Source organism: Mandrillus leucophaeus, unplaced genomic scaffold, assembly GCF_000951045.1.
Source record: "Mandrillus leucophaeus isolate KB7577 unplaced genomic scaffold, Mleu.le_1.0 Scaffold248, whole genome shotgun sequence".
Lineage (NCBI taxonomy): Eukaryota > Metazoa > Chordata > Mammalia > Primates > Cercopithecidae > Mandrillus > Mandrillus leucophaeus.
Window position 1 is genome coordinate 1 of NW_012102565.1, and position 19,467 is coordinate 19,467.

At 43.7% G+C, this 19,467-nt stretch overlaps 1 protein-coding gene across 1 annotated transcript in view; it reads left to right on the forward strand.

The window, feature by feature from the left end:
• Nucleotides 1–1,013: 1,013 nt before the first annotated feature.
• The window catches only part of HECW1 (HECT, C2 and WW domain containing E3 ubiquitin protein ligase 1), a gene marked incomplete at its 5' end in the record, with an annotated part of 255,628 nt that continues 237,174 nt past the window's right edge, over nt 1,014–19,467 (forward strand). The window contains one exon of the mRNA XM_011983285.1: nt 1,014–1,121. Within this exon, the coding sequence (XP_011838675.1) occupies nt 1,014–1,121 (108 nt within the window). The remainder of the gene's footprint in view (nt 1,122–19,467) is intronic.

Consider the following 19,467-nt stretch of genomic DNA (forward strand, 5'->3'; position numbering starts at 1 on the left):
TTTTTTTTTTTTTATTTTGACGAGACAGAGTCTCGCCCTGTAAACAGGCTGGACATGATCTCAGTTCACTGCAACCTCCACCTCCCAGGTTCAAGAAATTCTCCTGCCTCAACCTCCCAAATACCTGAGATTACAGCTGCCTGCCACCATGCCTGGCTAATTTTTGTAATTTTTTTTTTTTTAATTGGAAACGGGTGTTTCACCATGTTGGCCAGGCTGGTCTCAAACTCCTGACCTCAGGTGATCTGCCCACCTCGGCCTCTCAAAGTGCTGGGATTACAGGTGTAAGCCACCGTGCCCGGCCTCCTTTCCATCTCTTATCACAAGTTACAATCAAACATTTATTCCTTTGCTTAGTGTTTACAGTCTGTCTTCTCAATTGTTTGTAAGCTTTGGTTCAGAAGAGACCATACTGGTTTTGCCCAACACCACAGCCCTTGCACCTTCCCCAGCATCTGGCAGATGGTTGGATTTCAGCTGCTGAATGAACAATGAATGCATGAGTACATGATGGATGGATGGATAAGTTCATGGGTGCGACCATGTGTAGGACGGTGGTGATGCCCAGGTGGGAGGAGAGATGATTGGAGGTGGAGTCCATGAGAACCAGACCCCAAATGAAGACTTTCTTTATGTCTCGCCCTCAGTCTCAAATTGGTTCGTAGAAGCTTTAGAAGGAAGATTTTCACACTGAGCTTTCACACATGGAAGAGCTATTTAAAAGTGAAGTGAACCGCAATAGCGGTAATTATTTCTCTGTTTCTGGAGGTGTTCCAGAACCAGCTAGATGATCTCCTGCCAGGAGTGCTATGGGGTTGGGAGGAGATCCCTGCATAAAAAGCGTTTGATCCCAGTGGCATCTTGGGATGCTTCCTGCTCTCTGATTCCAGGTGCTTTCTCTCCTGTTGAGATGGAAGCAGCATTTGTATCCTTTGCTTGTTTTCTTTTATTTCCCTAAATATGCTGTTGACTGATATGTTTCTCTGCTCTGCTTTCTTCCTCTGGGAATATAGATGAGGTCTTGTCCGAAAACTTTCTGGACTATAAGAACCGTGGAGTCAATGGTTCTCATCGGGGCCAGATCATCTGGAAGATCGATGCCAGCTCATACTTTGTGGAACGTGAGTATCTTTATCATTCTTGTGGCTTGGCAGGCATGGATGAAGCAGAATTCAACTGTTTCATTATTTGTTCTGCTGCACTGCCTCCACTAGGAAATGGGCCCTCTAAAAAAGAGGTATAGATTTAAAGAGATCCTTAAAAATATGTTCAGTAGTAAGTGGTCAGGTCTAGGGCAGTTGGATAAAAGTCACCCAACCAGCCCAGAGGGCTGCCCCTTTAATACCAAGGAAGAGTTGGTTCCTATTCATAAGCCTCTGGACTTGGGACACTTTGGCTCAGGTCCCTTAACTTTCACTCCATAACTCCTCCGAGGGCGTCTCCAATGTAGCCATAGTTAGATCAGGTCTTCTCAACAGGCATCCTGCCCTCCAGTTCTGCCTTTGCTTGACCCAGTCCTTCAAGGCTTCCTGCCCATGGTCCCAGTCTGTCAGTGATTTTCCACATTTCGCTCTGACTTTTGGCTGTAGCCACAGCTCCTCTGGAGGGCTGTGAGACATTGGTACTGCCATCCTATTTCTTTGATGTTTAATCTACTGACATTTCTGAATATATAAACTTGCTGTCATGTATCTTATGTATATGTTTTCTAAAATTTTCTCCTGCCTTTGAAAATAAATCATTATCAGAGTTATGGCAGGCTTTTTTCATGGGTCCCCATACTCGTGTATTTCTTATTGCATGAGGAAATACCTAGATGGGCTTCATGTATAGGTATTTCCTACATACGAAGCTCAGATTATGGGCTTGACATTTGCCAGTTGAGGAAATGCACAGCTTACCTTCAGTCCACAGCTGCTTCTCCTCCACTTGGGTATGGAGTGATTTCATGGACAAACTTCTTCATGCACTTTCTGGTTCTTAGCAGATGTTCGTTCAATGTGGCATGTCAGAAAGGAAATGGAGTGGTCTGTTATTCCAGCTATCCAGTTCTCAGAGGAAAAGATGCATGGCTAGGAATCTGAAGTTATCCATTGGCATTTAACTTGTGGTCCAAGAAAAACTATATCCTCAAGTATATTTTGCTTTCATTTTCATTCACTTTTATTTTTATTCACTCCCTTGACAAATGTTTTTGTAAGACCTACTATATTCCAAGGACTACAGATGTGAAGATGAAAGTCCTGGTGTCTGTCTTTGAAGAAACTTATGGTATCTCTGCTCCCAGCAATGACACTAATAGCTCTTTTTTGTGTTGGCTCATGCAGAATGAATAAACAATGAGGAAATTTTTATGCTATCAGGGTGTAGAGGGAACATGATTTTAGAAGATATAGTTCCTGGCTCTTGTATTTGAGATTGGCGTCATAAAACTCCCAGCAAGAGAATTTCTTTTCTTTTTTTTGAGACAGAGGTCTGTTCTTGTGGCCCAGGCTGGAGTGCAATGGCACGATCTCGGCTCACTGCAACCTCTGCCTCCCAGGTTCAAGGGATTCTCCTGACTCAGCCTCCTGAGTAGCTGGGATTACAGGCACCCGCCACAATTTTTTGTATTTTTAGTAGAGACAGGGTTTCAGAATGTTAGCCAGGCTGGTCTCGAACCCCTGACCTCAGGCAATCCACCTGCCTCGGCCTCCCAAAGTGCTGGGATTACAGGCGTGAGCCACCGCACCTGGCCAGAATTTCTTTTCTTTACTTATCTCCCTGGCTCTGGCTTTTCTCCTCTCTAATCCATGCCAGGAAAAATCCCTTAAACCCAGTTCTGCTACCATCTGCCCCAAAGCTCCATGGCTCCTCTTTCCTACTGCATTGGCTGCAATCTCTCTACTCAGCTGGCAAGCCCCAACATAAACTCACCCTCAGCCCACAGCCCTACTTCTCCATCCTCCCCAGCAGACACCCTTCACCCTAGTCATGCTGACCTCTCCCATTACCCAACAAATAGCATCATTCAGCATAGGAAATATGGGCTTGTTTGGGGTGTAAAGATGGCTACAGCAAGTGGTACCTAATATAAACCTCCTAAATTTCAATAAGAATGGAAAGGATACAAACTTGCGTGAGTAATGATTGTTAGACATAATAGTCAAATGTGTGCACAAACCTACAATGGAAGTTTGGTAAGAGAGGTTTTTCTTTCTTACTAGGTACCCACTTTTTCCCTTTGGGTTCTAATTAATTGAAAAATAGACATAAGAACCCATTTTAAGGTCACAGTAAAGTAGCAGTTCTCAATAGTGCTGGCACAAACACAACTTGCAAGTTTTTATCTTTTTAAGTCAGGAAGATAAATATTAAGGAAGAGGAAATCTCTGGATGGTAATTTCAATATACCTGACTCAGTCTCAAGGGGCAGTGACCACATCGCATAAAGCCATATCCCTTCTACACTTTGATACTATATGATCTCCTGACTGTCTCCTCATTTGCATGAGCCAACACACCAAAAAAGGGGGAATTTGTGTTGTAAATTAATCCAGCCCTAGTGCCATTCCCTTCAAGGCAATTTTTAAAGGTTTCTGTAACATATATAGAACATTTCTTGTATATTTATTCCAAATAACCGTTTCACATAATTGTCTTCATGGGCAGTATGAAAACACACTTTAAATATTATTAGAAAGACATCATAGGCCGGGCATGGTAGCTCACACCTGTAATCCCAGCTTTGGGAGGCCAGGGCAGGCAGATTGCTTGAGCCCAGGAGTTCAAGACTAGCCTGGGAAACATGGCAAAACCCCATCTCTACAAAAAATTAGCCACATCTGATGATGTGTACCTGTAGTCCCAGCTACTTGGGAGGCTGAGGTGGGACCATCACCTGTACCCAGGAAGTTGAGGCTGCAGTGAGCTATGATAGCACCACTAAACTCCAGCCTGGGCGACAGGGTGAGACCCTGTCTCATAAAACAAAACAACAACAACAATACATTATAATATAAAATCAGCTCTTTATAGTACATAAATATCGGCATAATTGAATGAAAGCATATTCAAACTTGGTCAAGTAGCAGCATCCTATAAAAACAAATGGCTTGACCGTGAGCCATGATGCATGCCTGTAATCCCAGCACTTTGGGAGGCCCAGGCGGGCGGATCACTTGAGGTTAGAAGTTCAGCCTAGCGTTTCACTCTGGCCAACATGGTGAAACCCCGTCTCTACTAAAACTACAAAATTTAGCCAGGCATGGTGGTGTGTGCCTGTAGTCCCAGCTACTCGGGAGGCTAAGGCAGGAGAATCACTTGAACCAGGGAGTCGCAGGTTGCAGTGAGCCGAGATCACGCCATTGCGCTCCAACCTGGGCAACAAGAGTGAAACTCTGTCTAAAAAAAAAAAAAAAAAAGGCTTGCAGAAGGCATATTCCAAATAACTAAAAATTGAACACTTTAGATAATGACATTGCAGAAATGTTTTTGTGCAGACTTGAGAAGATGCTGGTCCTCAATATACCTGTTGGACTAGCAATGTCCCAGTGTTTTGGGAATAGCAACGAAAGTGAAATGGGAAAGGCAGGTATTTACATTTTGCAAATATATCAAACTAATGTTGTATAATTTGTCAAAAAGTAAAAATTTATCAAGACAAAGCTTGAGTTTGCAAATGATTAGAGTATTAACTCAAGGCACATATATTAATATAAATGAAATAAAATGCTATAATGAATTATAGCTTTAGGAGTCTGAATGCATTAAAATTGTATATAAGATGCTATATAAATTTATATGTTATGTGAAATAATGAGTGTTTTAAAAAATGTATGATTGAGAGGTGCCAAATTAACAAGTAGGGAGAGATGGCTCGACGAAACGTTCTGATATGGCTATCCTTCCCTAACACATCCAAGCATCAAAGCGCTCTTGCTATAATAAAAATACAGAATCCCAGCCATGATCCAAAGGGTTACAGAAGCTTCTGTTATGAACTAAAAATAAGACTCTTTGCAGTCTCCCGGCAGTAATAAACACAATTAATCTAATTGGTAAATTATACTCTCTTAAAATTAAAAATAATTTTGTAAACATTAAACACTGGCCAGATTTTAAACATCGAAGTACAACAGAAGGTCATTCTTTCTACCTGGGGATTAGATTAACATAATAAAATAAAATGAGGTGTTCCTTTTATTTTGGTTTTTATGTTTCCCTTTATTTTTTCCTTTTGTTATTTCTTTTTTATGAGAGTGGAGGTATATTGCAGATGACCTGAAGTCTACAGTGTTCTAACAGCACTTTTCTTCGGGGATAATGATTCAATTAGAAGTAGGTAATTGCTATTGATTTGTACAACTTTTAATGGTCTGACTAAATCAGATTTTGAAAGTACCATCAAATTAGGAATATTTTAAACAAATATTTTCTACACTCTCCAAGGAGTAACATACCTGATAAAAATACTAAAGAAAAAAAACCTGAATCGTTTCTTATTCTCTGGCATAATTTTCCTCTAGTGGGCACCTGCCTATTTGACCGTAGTATCAATGGCTATAACATGAGAACTGTAAAGATACAAACTTTAACACTGACCGAAGACAGAACTGGTGAAATTTTAAGTTGACCCATCCTGTAAAATCATATGATACTGTATTATTGTAGTAACTCAATTATCATTTTTTAATACATGCATTTGAGCTCCGCTGGCCTGTTCAAACCTTCAGAGGGAGCTAGCACAGTCATTGTTCATTGTGTACTTTGTCAGAGTCCTTCCAAATCAGGGCTTGGATTGCCCCAGAACACTGAGATGAGGTGATCCTGAAAAGAGGGTATCCTGTCTTGATCTCTGGCCCAGATCTGCTCTGTGTACCTCCCGGTTCATCCAATTTTAGTAGGAAGAACTGGGTAGTGTGTCTGGAGTGGCCTCTGCTTACAGCAAAGAGACCACTGCCAAAGGGGCTGCCCTTCTCCCCCGCCCTTGTGTTGTCGTCACTGTCGTGGGCACTGCCTCCTCACAGCTGTCCAGGCATAAACAAGAAATCTGGAGTCAATTTCAACCTCTGTGCCTTGCCCTAGTGTCCTGCCCCCGCCAGTCAGCACCACTCATCCCGGATCCCATCTCACCTCCACCGTCAGTCTCAGGCTCAGCCCATCTCTCCCCTCCCTTCCTCGTGTGGAAACCTGGCTGGATGCATACCTAGATTGCTGCCTGCTGTGGTCTCATCATTCCCTGCACCCATCAGAAGAACGCCCCTCAACCTTTTTAGCACATCATTTTAAAATCCTTTTCCATATGCCATCATCAGTCTCAGTCCATTCAGGACTATAACAAAATACCTTACACTGGGTAATTCATAAGTAATAGAAATTTATTTCTCACATTTCTAAAGGCTGGGAAGTCCATGATCACAGTGCCAACAGATTCCGCTTCTGCTGAGGGCCTGCTCAGCTTCAAAGACGGTGCCCTTTTGCTGTGTCTACATAGGGCCAAAGGGACCAACGGGACCAAAGGGGCCAAAGGGGCTGGCACACCCCTTCAACCTCTCTTACAAGGGCATTCATCCCATTTAAATCATCGTCCCATATTTTAAAAACACACAGGGGCTCCTGATTATACATAACAGAAAATCTAAGCAGGTGACCTTACTGTCAGTTTGTAATGACTCCCCCTCAACCACGGTGAGGTGAGCCTCACACAGGTAGGAGCTGTTGGGATCCGCCTCCTTACTCTGGGCTTCAGACAGTGGCTTCTAAGCCAGAGGTAGCATGATGGCCACGGCGACTTGGGGCTCAACCCCACGCCCAGGGAGGCCCTCTGGACTCTGAGATTCTGTTTCTTCATCTATAAGATGAAAGTGATGCACATCCCCCACAAGGTGACCCCGTGAAGATGACCTGAAAAAGCTCAGGAGAAGTGCCCAGCCATGCATCTGGGCCAGCAAGAGCTCAGTCAACACCAGACCCTCTGCCATAATCAGAGGGCTGTGAATTAGGAATTACAGGTGTCGCTCTGAGAGGAAACAGGGCAGGAACGTACATCCAGCTTTTATTTCTGCTCTGGAAATGGATATATTGGTGCCTTGGTGAGAATTGAGACATGAATGGCTTTATGCTGAGAGTCTTCTGTGGGGAAACTCCCTGCAGCCAAAGCTGGAGAACAAAGGGCACTGGAGGAAAAGCAGGGCTCCAGGGGAGCCGGCTGCCTTCTCTTCCTTGACGTTCTGGAGCAATGTTTCCCTGCGGTGGTGCAGCCAGAGCCAGAGCAAGCTCGCTGGGACCAGAGGCACCGGCACCAAGATTAGATACAGGGGCTTCATCAGGCTACAGTCCAGATGATTAAGGTGACATGTTGTTAGAGCCTTTTATTTGAACTTGGGCATGTTTTCACCAGGACTGCTCTGCCTTTAAAGCCAGCGTGGCTAAGGACTGCACCGCGGGCTGCCATTTTCAATCACTGTTGTATTATTTCCAAGGAGATGTCTCAATTTGTGCTACAATAAATATTTGGGCCATAGGCGCTAAGCCCTTAAGAAGGTTAAGTCTGCATGGGGAGACTGAACCCAATCTGTGCAATGTAAAGGTGTGATCATTGCACTGCTTCACAGGTTTTCTGTTAGGAAAAAGTATGACTCCATATACATATCTGCAAGATAATAGGCATATTTATATTGTTGTGCCATCTGATTTTTTTATAGAGCTCCCTGGAAACCAAGACTCCCCCCGCCACTGCCCACCCACTTTAGCACTACGCTAAAGTGAAATCATGGTTAAAATTGAACTGTGTAACAGTCATGAAGTAATTCGTGTTGCTTATATTCTTACTTGTGTTTCTTAAATTGTAGGAAAAGAATATACAGTTCACAGTGATACTCCTGAGATTCTTTTTCTTCTTTCATCTATGTCCTTTCACCGCACAATTAACTCCCCTCCCTGGTGTCCCTACCACCTAAACTTCTCCATAAACCTACCTCTGGTTATACCTCATACTCATGTTGGTGTTTCCTTCCTTATTTCCCTGCAGTTTTGCTTTAAAATCCCAAAAGAATTTATCTTGCTAGAGAGGCATCTCCTGGGTAGAGGAAGGAATCCAAGCTACCAAGTCCATAATCAGGCACTCTCTAGCAGCCCAGAGTGAAAGGGCTGGAAATATTCACACAGTGATAATTTTGTCCCTTTGAGGTTATCATGCATCATGTGATATCATATATTAGATATTAGACATCCTGTGTGTTAATGGGATGCAGAAAGAACATAATAGTGATTAAAGAGCAAGATTAAAGGCACGGTAGGGTGGAGCTGAGAAGTACAGGAAAGATAAGTGCTTAGACTTTATGTAGTCTATGAACCATTTATATTATTTTTTTTCCTCTTTTTTTTAGTTTTAGGATGACATGATAAAACTGATTTGGGGCCAGGCATAGTGGCTCACATCTATAATCGCAGCATTTTGGGAGGAAGAAAGGTGGGAGGATCACTAGAGCCCAGGAGCTCAAGACCAGCCTGGGCAACAAAGTGAGACCCCATCTCTACAAAAAATAAAATTTTAAAAATATTAGCTCTGTTTGGTGGCATGCACCAGTAGACCCAGCTACTTGGGAAGCTGAGGTGGGAGAATCACTTGAGCTGGAGAGGTCTGCAGTCTAACCTGGGCTATGGAGCAAGACCTTGTCTCAAATTTTAAAAAATAAGTAAATAAATAAGGGTTTGTGACTATTCGTGCAAGATAGCTTCAGGGAAACATATCCGCCTTCAGCAATCCCAGCCAAGGCTTGCAACATGGGACACAGAAGAAGCAGAGAACTAGAGGGGCTGCGGTTGCGGCTGGTCCCGGTCTGAAATGCATGGGGCTGCCAGAGGCCAATCTGACTGAACACGGTCAATGAGACAATGGCGTGCGGCAGTGGAGGGCCCGATCCACGTGGGAAGACAAGATGCAGGCATGCAGTCCCTCCTCAGTGCATCAAGGATTCCACTGCATCTGGGGGACATCAAAATTGACCTGCAGTCCATGGAGGTCTCAGTCCTTCAGATTAAATAACAAAGCACGACTGAGCATTATTACAGAAAACAGCCAGAAAGATATAACCAGAACATTCCATTCAGATTTGCAGCAATACAAAACGATGGTGCCAGCTTCTAGTCAGATACATGTCAGATCTTCCCAATGAGAAGAAAACCCTCAATTGACATAAATAAAGGGTCAAGGCCTATAACCCAAAGTCAGACTTTTCTGGATTAACCTTGAGTTGCCAAGTCGGTGTGAGAACATAACAGATACAGCTGCCTCTCTGAGCCCTATTGTGCTGGAGTCCCGCTGGGGACAGTGCTGGTCTCCAGGGGCTCAGATCTAGACATGCAGGCTCCATCCCTGCATGCCGAGGTTCTGGCATTACACTGGGGAGACAAGCATGTATTTCTTTTTGTGCCTTGTGTGAAATAGTATGAGGAGGAGCCCTAGCCTGACCTTGGCTAATACCTAATCACCTCCAAGTTACAGGAACTAGGCCAGTGGGAAGGAAGGTCTGGACTCGGGGTCAAGTGGCGTACAGGGGTGGGAAGGGGTGAGGCTGGAGTGGGTGAGACAGAATTGGAAAAGAAACATTCCAGGGAAGGAGCCCAGGGTCAGAGGTTCTAGGCAATTTGGACATATGCATGCAGAGCACACAGAGCTATGCAAATGCGTTAAGTAGAAAAAGCATTCCGATTAGACTTGCATTCTAGAAATTCCCTTCTGGCAGAAGTGTGGCGAGACGACTGTAAGGTGCTGATATTGGAGGCTTGAGACCACCAAGAAACTATGGCGTGAAAACAGGTGAGAAATAAAGAACACCTGGAATGAGAAAGATGGAAGAGGCTGGAAAGAGGCTTGGGAAGTAAGATCAACATGGCTTGGTGAGGAACTGGATGTGTGCCTGGGGAGAGGAAAGGGGCAGAAGAAGAATCAACTGCCTCTACAGCACATCATCCAAGACTGAGGGGTCAGAAAGGGGGTGAGTTTGGGGAATGAAGACGCCAAGTTCAGGCTGACGTGTCTGTGGGCTGGAAAGGTGCAGCACACAGTTGCCTGGACACGTCGTGCTCAGGAGAAGAACCTGGCTTTGAAACAGAGATGAGAAAGGAACAAGCAAGTGTGCTGTGTGAAGTGAGGGTGTGAGGACTTTGTGTAGGGGGAGTGTAAAGTAGTGTTTCTCAAAGTGTAGCCTGCTGAAAATTGCAGGAGAGTCCTTCACCCAGGGTGGTTATTAGAAATGCAGATTCCACAGGCAAGAGCCTTTCTTTTTAATAAGCATGCCATGCTGTTCTGATGTGCCTGTAAATGTGAAGATGACTGATACAGACTGTGAGAAGAGGAGAGCTGAGGATGGAATTCCACCGAGGAGCAAGAGGAAGAAGAACAGAAAGAGAGATCATGGAGTTAGGCAGGTTAAGGGTGGCCATAAATTCCTTGACGCTCCTCCTATTGAGAGGCGAGGTCCGTGTCGCCTCCCCTGGAGCCTGGGTGGGTGCTGTGACCTGGGCTGATTTCCAAACTAAAGTGCCAACTTCCATCCTAGGCCTCAAGATATTGGAAGTTCCTCCCTTTTGGGACACTCACTCTTAAAGCCCTGAGACAGCTGGGCTGGGAGAAGCCCTGGCTAGCTATGATCGAGGCTCTGTGACAAGAGCATGCTGGCAGGCCCAGAGCTTCCAGCCATCCCCAACCAGGCAAGAGACCACATCAGATGTTTAGCCCTAGCTGCTGTCAATGGCAACAGCATGTGAGAACCGCAGGAGAGCTGCCATGCTGAGCCCATACCTCACAGAACTTTGAGAGATAATAAGAGGGTGCTGCTGAAACTGTCAAGTTTTTGGTTTGATGATTATACAGCCACAGTAACTGGAGCATCAGGGAAACCATCAAGAGCAAGGCCCTGAAAGTCAAGAGAGGAGAAACCATCAAGGGTGTCATCAATATGACCTGCTGAGCGCCACAGAGTCACAGAAGATACAGAAGTCACCTGTGGAGGGTGGCCATGTGAGGGCTGTGGGCTTTGTCTAAATAATTCAAGGAGTTGGTGAGAAAGACTGCAGGCCAAAGGGCAGAGTGATCAGTTCATCCTGGTTTGCTGGGACTCTCCTGGTTTGGGCCCTAATAGTTCTGTGTCCCAGGAAAAAGCTCAGCCTGGACATGCTGGAGTGGTTGGTGACCCTCTGGTGAATCTGCACTGATAAAGAAGAGGCCAGGGGAATACAGCAGTCCTATGGGACACTGGCAATGAGAGTGGCTCTGAGAAGGTAGCCGGATGAGGAATAAAATCAAAGGGAGGTCTTTTAAAGATCAGGGTGGGGCCAGGCATGGTGGCTCACACCTGTAATCCCAGCACTTTGGGAGGCCGAGGTTGGTGGATCACGAGGTCAGGAGATCAAGACCATCCTGGTTAACATGGTGAAATCCTGTCTCTACTAAAAACATACAAAAAATTAGCCAGGCGTGGTGGCAGGCACCTGTAGTCCCAGCTACTCGGGAGGCTGAGGCAGGAGAAATGGTGTGAACCCGGGAGGCAGAGCTTGCAGTGAGCCGAGATCATGCCACTGCACTCCAGCTGGGGCAACAGAGCGAGACTCCATCTCAAAAAAAAAAAAAAAAGATCAGGGTGGGCTTGCACATGTTTATAGACTGAGTGGAATAGGCCATAAAAATAGAGCCTCTCATTAACTTAGTGCTTACAGGTATCAATGTTCTTGGCAAGGATGTTACACCGTGAGGTGGACGTCATCACTGTTGTATCCAGTGAGAAATCTTATTCTCTGAGCATCATGGCAGCTTGCCTAAGGTTCAGAGTGGTAGGTGGTGGAGCTGGGATTTGAGCTCAGGATTATCTGTTGTGCTTCAGCACCATGGCAGAGCCCACGGGAATGTCAGAGATGTAGGACATTGAAGGGCAGTTTGATGGATTGAAGGCCATGAGGAATCAGAAGGCAACAGGACCCAGAGAACAGTTATGGGACAGGCCTTTCCTAGAAGCTCTTGACTGGCTAGGGGTGGGATAACCAGAAATGTGGGTGAGGCTGGTGGCAGGTGCAGGATGGGAACAAAGAGACAGGAAGAAATGTGTTTCTGCTGACCACTCTACAGTGCCCGCTTTCCTAACAAGAAGGGAAATAAGAAGAAGAAATTGGAAGAACTCAGGAGTGATTTTCATCTACACAGATGTGGTAGAGTGAAATTGGAACGCTACGAAAATAATATAATAATAGTAAGCTATTTATTTATAGCTTCTCCTCTTCCCCCTCAAAGCCACTCTACACACAAAATGAATCTCTTTTACTCAAAATCACAGACACACAGAGCTGGAACCTCAACCCGGGCTACTGTGTCCCTCTAAAAGCTTCAACAACCCAAGGAAGGGACTGTTAGCCTGTTTTGATCTCTATGAGGTGGGTACAGATCCCCAGGCATGCGCACAGGCCACATTCTCGAAATGGGGCCCTGCTCTAAAGGCCTGTGGCAGGTGGGTGTGGCGAGAAGCCAAATTTGGCAGGCAAGAATGTGGGACAGACAAGGGACACTGACCCAACTAAGATTCTGTGTCTGGACCTGCAGCCAGGTGGGTGAGGCAGTGTCTGAAGGGCATGGCAGGCTGATCACCACGGTGTCCAATTACACAGACAGACGCAGCAGATGGGAGTAAAGGTGGCTGCGGTCATTTCAGGAGTGTGGCCTGTGCTCATCCCTGGGGAACAGTACATGCGCTGCAAGGTCCGACCCCTGGGCTGTCATCTGGGGTAAGGCTACTGTCCTGAGTAGAGGAATAACACTAATAATACCAACAGCTAAACTTCTCTGAGCCCTCCTGATGTACCTGGCATCATGCTGTGAACCTTAAATATATTGTCTCATTTAATCTTTATGGAACCCTAGGTGGCAGATATTTTTGTTTTCCCTTTAATGAGAAACCCGAGGCAGAGGAAGATAATGCAACCGGTCCAATAGTCACAGGTAACAAACAAGTGATAGGACTGGGATGGGAACCAAGGCAGCCTGCCTTCAGAAACTGCTCTTTAGCCACTGTGATGTCCTGATAAGACCGAAGTAGGCCAGTAGGGGTCCCATGACTAAGGTAGAGGATTGGTGCAAAATTCTGGTCCCATGGAGAGCTGCAGTACTGGCTTATCCACTGGATAGAACTTTGAAGTAGGAGTCATTCCTGGGGGCTTTACCTCCCTGGTATGATAGGCAGGGAAATGTGGGGGCATCAGCAAACACAGACATCACTGGACTATCACACTCTGCCAAAACGGAGATCTGGAAGGAAGGTCAAGGTGGTTAGTGTGCAGCCTTCCTTATATCCACATGATCCCAATGGGGAGCTCAGTGTGCCTCCTGTAAAAAGCTGTAGAGAAAGTCACATTAAAAGAAAAGGCTACACAGGATTTCAATCGCTTCCTCACATGTAAATCCAAAATCGCCCCCGTTTTGGTACATTTGTTACGTATGGATGGATTCCATTTGTGTATGCATTTATAAAAGTATTACTTATTCCCTACAGAAAATTCGAGGAAAAGATCAAAGCAAAAATCATCTATAATTTCAACACCTAGATAACACTTTAGAAGAGTGTTTTATTGCTAGTAGCATTTCCCCTTAGAGGGCTTAATAAGTATGTATTCAATTATTTAATGAATGAATGAAGCTGGTGCTCAGTATTCCAGTGCAGGAAGCATGAGACTTATGCTCAGGGACAGCAGCCATTACATCTTCTCTTTCCCATAGATGCCCCTGAGCCTAAAACGTTGAGTTTCCCTGCTAGATGAAGAGACAGGGAAATATGAACAGAGGGAGGGGGCCAGATGGTCTCCGGTTCAGCCACAGGAAGATAACAGAGTCAACTGACCTATCTACCTTTCCCTTGTAATAAAGAGGTGGCAGAAAGGTACCACCTTTGAAAACAGAGGACTCTGCTCTCTGTCGAACATGGCCCAGTCCACACTGGGAATCTGACCAACCAGTTTAGCAACTCCTCCTCCCTCCATTCGGACCAGGAAACTGATGTTAGAAAAGCAGTGGAAAGGGAGAGTTTTCACTTTTTCCACTTTATTCCCACCTTAGACTTCCCTCTTTTAACCTGTTGAGTGTTTCAGCCAAGTCAATGGTTGTGCATAGCCACAGCTGTTTTTGGTGAGGACAGAGATCTGTGGAGCTTCAGAAAGTCCTGCCTGAACATTGTGTGTGCCTTCCTGGGTACTTTCACAGCTTCTGTGCACCTTACCTACCTGGGACCAATTCAGAGGTCACTCTCAGGACTTTCTGACATCAGTCAAGATAGGTCTCTAGTCAACTGCAAGGCCATTGTCAAATGGTGCCAGCTACATTGTCTGCTCCAGCTTTGAACAACCAGGAAAGCGTTCAGAGTCCAAATAATACAAAAGTATACAAAACCTGTCCCAAACTTTGGTTAATGCAGACTTCTCTGTCTCATGTATCACACTTCCCCAAAATTGTAGAGTCAATATGGTACCCAAGAATACTGAAAAAATCCACCAACACCCACAAAATTTAGACACACACAACCCTTACCCATTGCAGCAGCTGCTAATCTAAGCTTTCTTCCTTCTTTCTAAGCAAAACCAGAGTTTGCAGAACCTGGTCCATATTTAGACTTACATTGCTATTGTCAGCTGTGTTACCTGAGGGAAGTGGGCAGACAAAAAGCAGAAAAGAAAAAGGAGAAAGTCATCCTTGTTTGATTGTCATTAGAATGAAAGCCAGTCTCTTCCAGGTTATCCAAGGCTTATGAATTTAAATCCCAAATCAAAGAACTCACCTTAGAGGGGAAAAATTGTGACATTATGCTTCTCATATCCTTTGGGGAAAATACAGTTACAAATAATCCACCCTCTACCAGAGAATGGCATATGAAATACTCTATCTCTAAACAAAGTCTAGAAATTTGGACCTATAGACACAGCCTTTTCTGGGAACTTTTGTTCCTTTCTCTCTTCATGTTTACCCTTGAAAAGAAGAGGCTTGCTGGGCGCGGTGGCTCAAGCCTGTAATCCCAGCACTTTGGGAGGCCGAGACGGGCGGATCATGAGGTCAGGAGATTGAGACCATCCTGGCTAACACGGTGAAACCCCGTCTCTACTAAAAAATACAAAAAAACTAGCCGGGTGAGGTGGCGGGCGCCTGTAGTCCCGGCTACTCAGGAGGCTGAGGCAAGAGAATGGCGTAAACCCCGGAGACGGAGCTTGCAGTGAGCTGAGATCCGGCCACTGCACTCCAGCCTGGGCAACAGAGCGAGACTTTGTCTCAAAAAAAAAAAAGAAAAGAAAAGAAGAGGCTCATTTTACAATATGAATTTTCTGTAACACAGAAGATAAATTTCTGGTGAAAATTAAACCGTTAAAACCTGCCTAACCCTTCAACAATGAAAAGGATAAGTATTAAAAGAATATGATGAAATATTTTTCAGAAGGGGGAGAGTAGATTATGTCAATTCTTTTTAAACAGTCAATAATAGAAGGGAAAAGGCGGAAAGAGTTTAGGAACATGCAGAAAAAAGTAGTCAAAATAATCCACAATTAGGTCTTAGCCTTATTCTTTGCCTAATCACCAGCAGTTCCCAAATTAGAGAAAAATACATTTCGGCAAACTCAATATAAAAAATTAATATTCAAGCATCAGAACCAGTTAAATGGAAGTCCAGCTGCTTGATACATAATGAAGTGATTATGGTGACCTTACAACCTCACTGCTATAGACTAATCTTTGTGAATGGGCCCTCCTAATGGAATTAATGCCTTTATAAAAGGAGGAAGAGACGTGATTTCTCTCCCTGTGCCATGTGAGAACACAGCAAGAAGGCAGCCATCTGCAAACCAGGAAGACAGCCCTCAGCAGAAACCTGATCCACCAGCACCTTGATCTTGAACTTTCCAGCCTTCAGAACTGTGAGAAATAAATAAATGTAGTTTAAGCAACTCAGTCTGTGGTATTCTTTATAGCAGGCCAAAATTACTTAGATACTCACAAAACCAATTCTTACAAGATTTCGAATCTTTTTTTCTTTCTTTCTTTTGCATTCCTTCCTTCCTTTCCTGCCTTTATCTCTTTCCTCCCTTCCTCCTTTCCTTTCCTTTCTCCTTTTCTTTTCTTCTTTCTTTCTTCCTTCGTTTCTTCCTTCCTTCTCTTTCCTTTTCTTTCATATTTCCTCTTTCTCCCTTGCCTCCCTTTCTCCCTTCATCTCTTTCTCTCTCTCTCCTCTTCATCTCTTTCTCTCTCTCTTTATCTCTTTCTATCTTTCATTCTTTCTCTCTCCTTCCTCCCTTTTTTTCTTTCTTTCTCTCTCACCTTCCTTCCTTCCTTTCTCTCTTTCTTTCTTTTCTTTCTTTTCTTCCTCCCTCCCTCCCTCTCTTTCTTTTTTCCTTCCTTCCTTCCTTTCTCTCTCTTTCTTTCCTTCTTTCCCTCCCTCCATCCCTCCCTCCCTCCCTCTCTCTCTCTCTCTCTTTCTTTCTTTCTTTCTTTCTTTCTTTCATCTCTCACTCTGGAGTACAGTGGTGTGATCATACCTCACTGCAGCCTCAAGGGCTCAAGTGATCCTCCTGCCTCAGCCTGCAGAGTAGCTGGGACCACAGGCACACACCACCATGCCCAGCTACTTAAAAAATTTTTTTTTAGAGATGACGTCTCACTATGTTATCCAGACTGGTCTCCAACTCCTGGCCTCTCGTGGTCCTTCACCTCAGCCACTCAAAGTGCTGGGATTACAGGTGTGAGCCTCCACTCCCAGCCAAGATTTGGACTTTTGAAAGAAACTCCAGCCTCCTTCTCAGGACTCTGTGCAGACCATGACTTTTTTTTTCTTGTTTATTTTCTCTTATTTCATTTTAAATTTAGGGAGCACATGGCTTGTTTGTTATAAGAGTATTACATGCATAATAATGAGGATTGGGCTTCTAATCTACCCATCACCCAAATATTGAACATCGAACTCAATAAGTAATCTTTCAACCTTTATCCCTCTCCTAACCTCCCCACTTTTGGGGTCCCCAGTCTATTATCTCCATCTTTATGCTCATGTGTACCCATTGTTTATCTCTCCTATAAATTAAAATATATGATGCTTGATGTTCTGTTTCTGAGTTAGTTCACTTAAGATAATGGCCTCCAGCTCCACCCACGTTGCTGCAAAGGACATGATTTTATATTTTATGGCTGTGTAGTATTACATGGTGTATATATATATATTTTATTTATCCAATCAACTATTGGTGACACTTAGGTTGGTTCCATGACTTTGCTACTGTGAATAGTGCTGCAATAAACATAGGAGTGCAGATGTCTTTTTAATTAATGATTTCTTTTCCTTTGGGTAGGTACCTAGTAGTGGGTTTGCTGGATCTAATGGTAATTCTATTTTTAGTTATTTGGAATATCTCCATATTGTTTTCCAAAGAGGCTGAACTAATTTATACTCCCACCAAAAGTATATGAGTGTTCCCCTTTCTCTGCAACCATGGCAACATCCATTGTTTTTTGACTTTTTAAATAGTAGCCATTCTGACTAGTGTAAGATAATATCTCACTATGATTTTAATTTGCATTTCTCTGATGATTAGTGATGTTGAGCATGTTTGTTGACCACTTGTATTTCTTCTTTTGCAAAATGTCTGTTCATGCCCTTTACCCAGTTTTTAATGGAGTTGTTTGTTTTTTTTCTTGTTGGGTTGTTTGAGTCATCTGATATAGACTTATCTCTGAGCCTACCTGGACAAAGATATATTTGAGAGCCCCAAGGTGACATCTCTAGGTCAGTCAAGTAGCCAAGAGCCCCAAGATGACATCTCTAGGTCAACCAAGTGACCAGCGCATGCTGGACAACATGTTGTGGAAAGGCACACACTATTTTCCAGGTGTTACAGGATGGTATGTGCATGTACTCCATTTCTCACCTTTTCTTCTAACAGTCTGACACTAACCTGCTTCATCACAGCATCTCAGTGTCTTCAGATGCTCTTCCTGGATGGCCTCTCCAACTCAGCTGAATAGCCAAGATCATTGTCTCCCAAGAGGCAACAATTCCAGCAAATTCTAAACCTACAGACATTATACTTTCATGAAATCCCACCCCAATGGAGCACAATGTCTTTTTTTTATAAAATACACTCATTTGCTGTGAAGGCTGCATTTGCAGTGTCAGGGGCCCCTTAGAAGGACCCAGCATCCAGTTCCTGCACCCTGAATCTGAATCAACTGCAACTGGGAAAAGCAACTACCAACTGAATATGCACCATTCCAGATGGTCTGGCATATTTATGTGCTCTGAGTTTCCATGTTCTATGTGCCAGAGAGCCAAAACTGGTTTCAGGCAACTCAGTCCTCCACCATCTGACCAGTCAAGACTATTCTCTCCACTTAGATTGAAACACAGAGACCTACTCCAGTGATCTAGGATTAGGGACTTTTGTGGCACAGAAGGCACTAGACTCGGTGATGATATTACTGCTGCTCTTGTCCTTGGCCTGGGAGATACTGCTGGGATCCCCTGCCTCCAGCTTGAATGCTTGGGATAGGCTTAGAAAGTACTCAGCTGGTTCCACCAGGACAGGTGACTGCAGCGTCAGTGCTGTGTGATGCCCTGTTTTCGTTCCTCGTATTCTTCGCTCTTGCCTTCTATATCCCTCACCAAGAATTTTTTATTTTATTAGTCTTCTCAAAGACCCAACTTTTGGTTTTCTTGATCCTCTATATATGTTTGTTTTCTTTTTAATTACTTTCTGCTCTTTATTCTTTATCATTTCCTTCTTTCTACTTTCCTTGGGTTTAATTTGTTGTTCTTTTGCTAATTTCTTGAGATTGCTGCTTAGCTCGTTGGTTTGTAGCCATTCTTGTCTAATGTATGCAATGAGACTGTCAATTTTCCTCTAAGCAGTTTTTATTTTGCTTTATTTTGGTAAAATTCTTGCTGAAGCACAACACACACACAGAAAAGTGCACAAATTTAAGTGCAGAGCTTATGAATTTTTCAGAAAGGGAACTCTTTCACGTAAACAGCACCCAAATCAAGAAGCAGAGCTTTACTCACATTTTAATCTGTTCTGTTTCTCTTCATCCTTCTCACACATCTGTGTTTCTGTCTGGGATCATTTTCCTCTAAAAAAAAAAAAAAAAAACCTATCTGTGTTCCATCTCTTCTTTGTTTCTATAATATTGAATGTGACATGGTTTGGATTTGTGTCTCTGCTCAAAAAAAAAAAAAAAAAAAAAAAAAAAAAAAAAAAAAAAAAAAAAAAAAAAAAAAAAAAAAAAAAAAAAAAGAGTTCCCTTTAGTATTTCTTTTAGTGCAAGACCACTGGAGATAAAGCCTCTCAGTTTTTGTTTGTCTGAAAGCATCACTATTTCACCTATACTTTTGAAGAGTAATTTCAAAATATATGTAGAGAGAACTCAAGGTTAGCTGTTTTTTTCTTTAGCACTTAGGAATGTCATTTATCTTC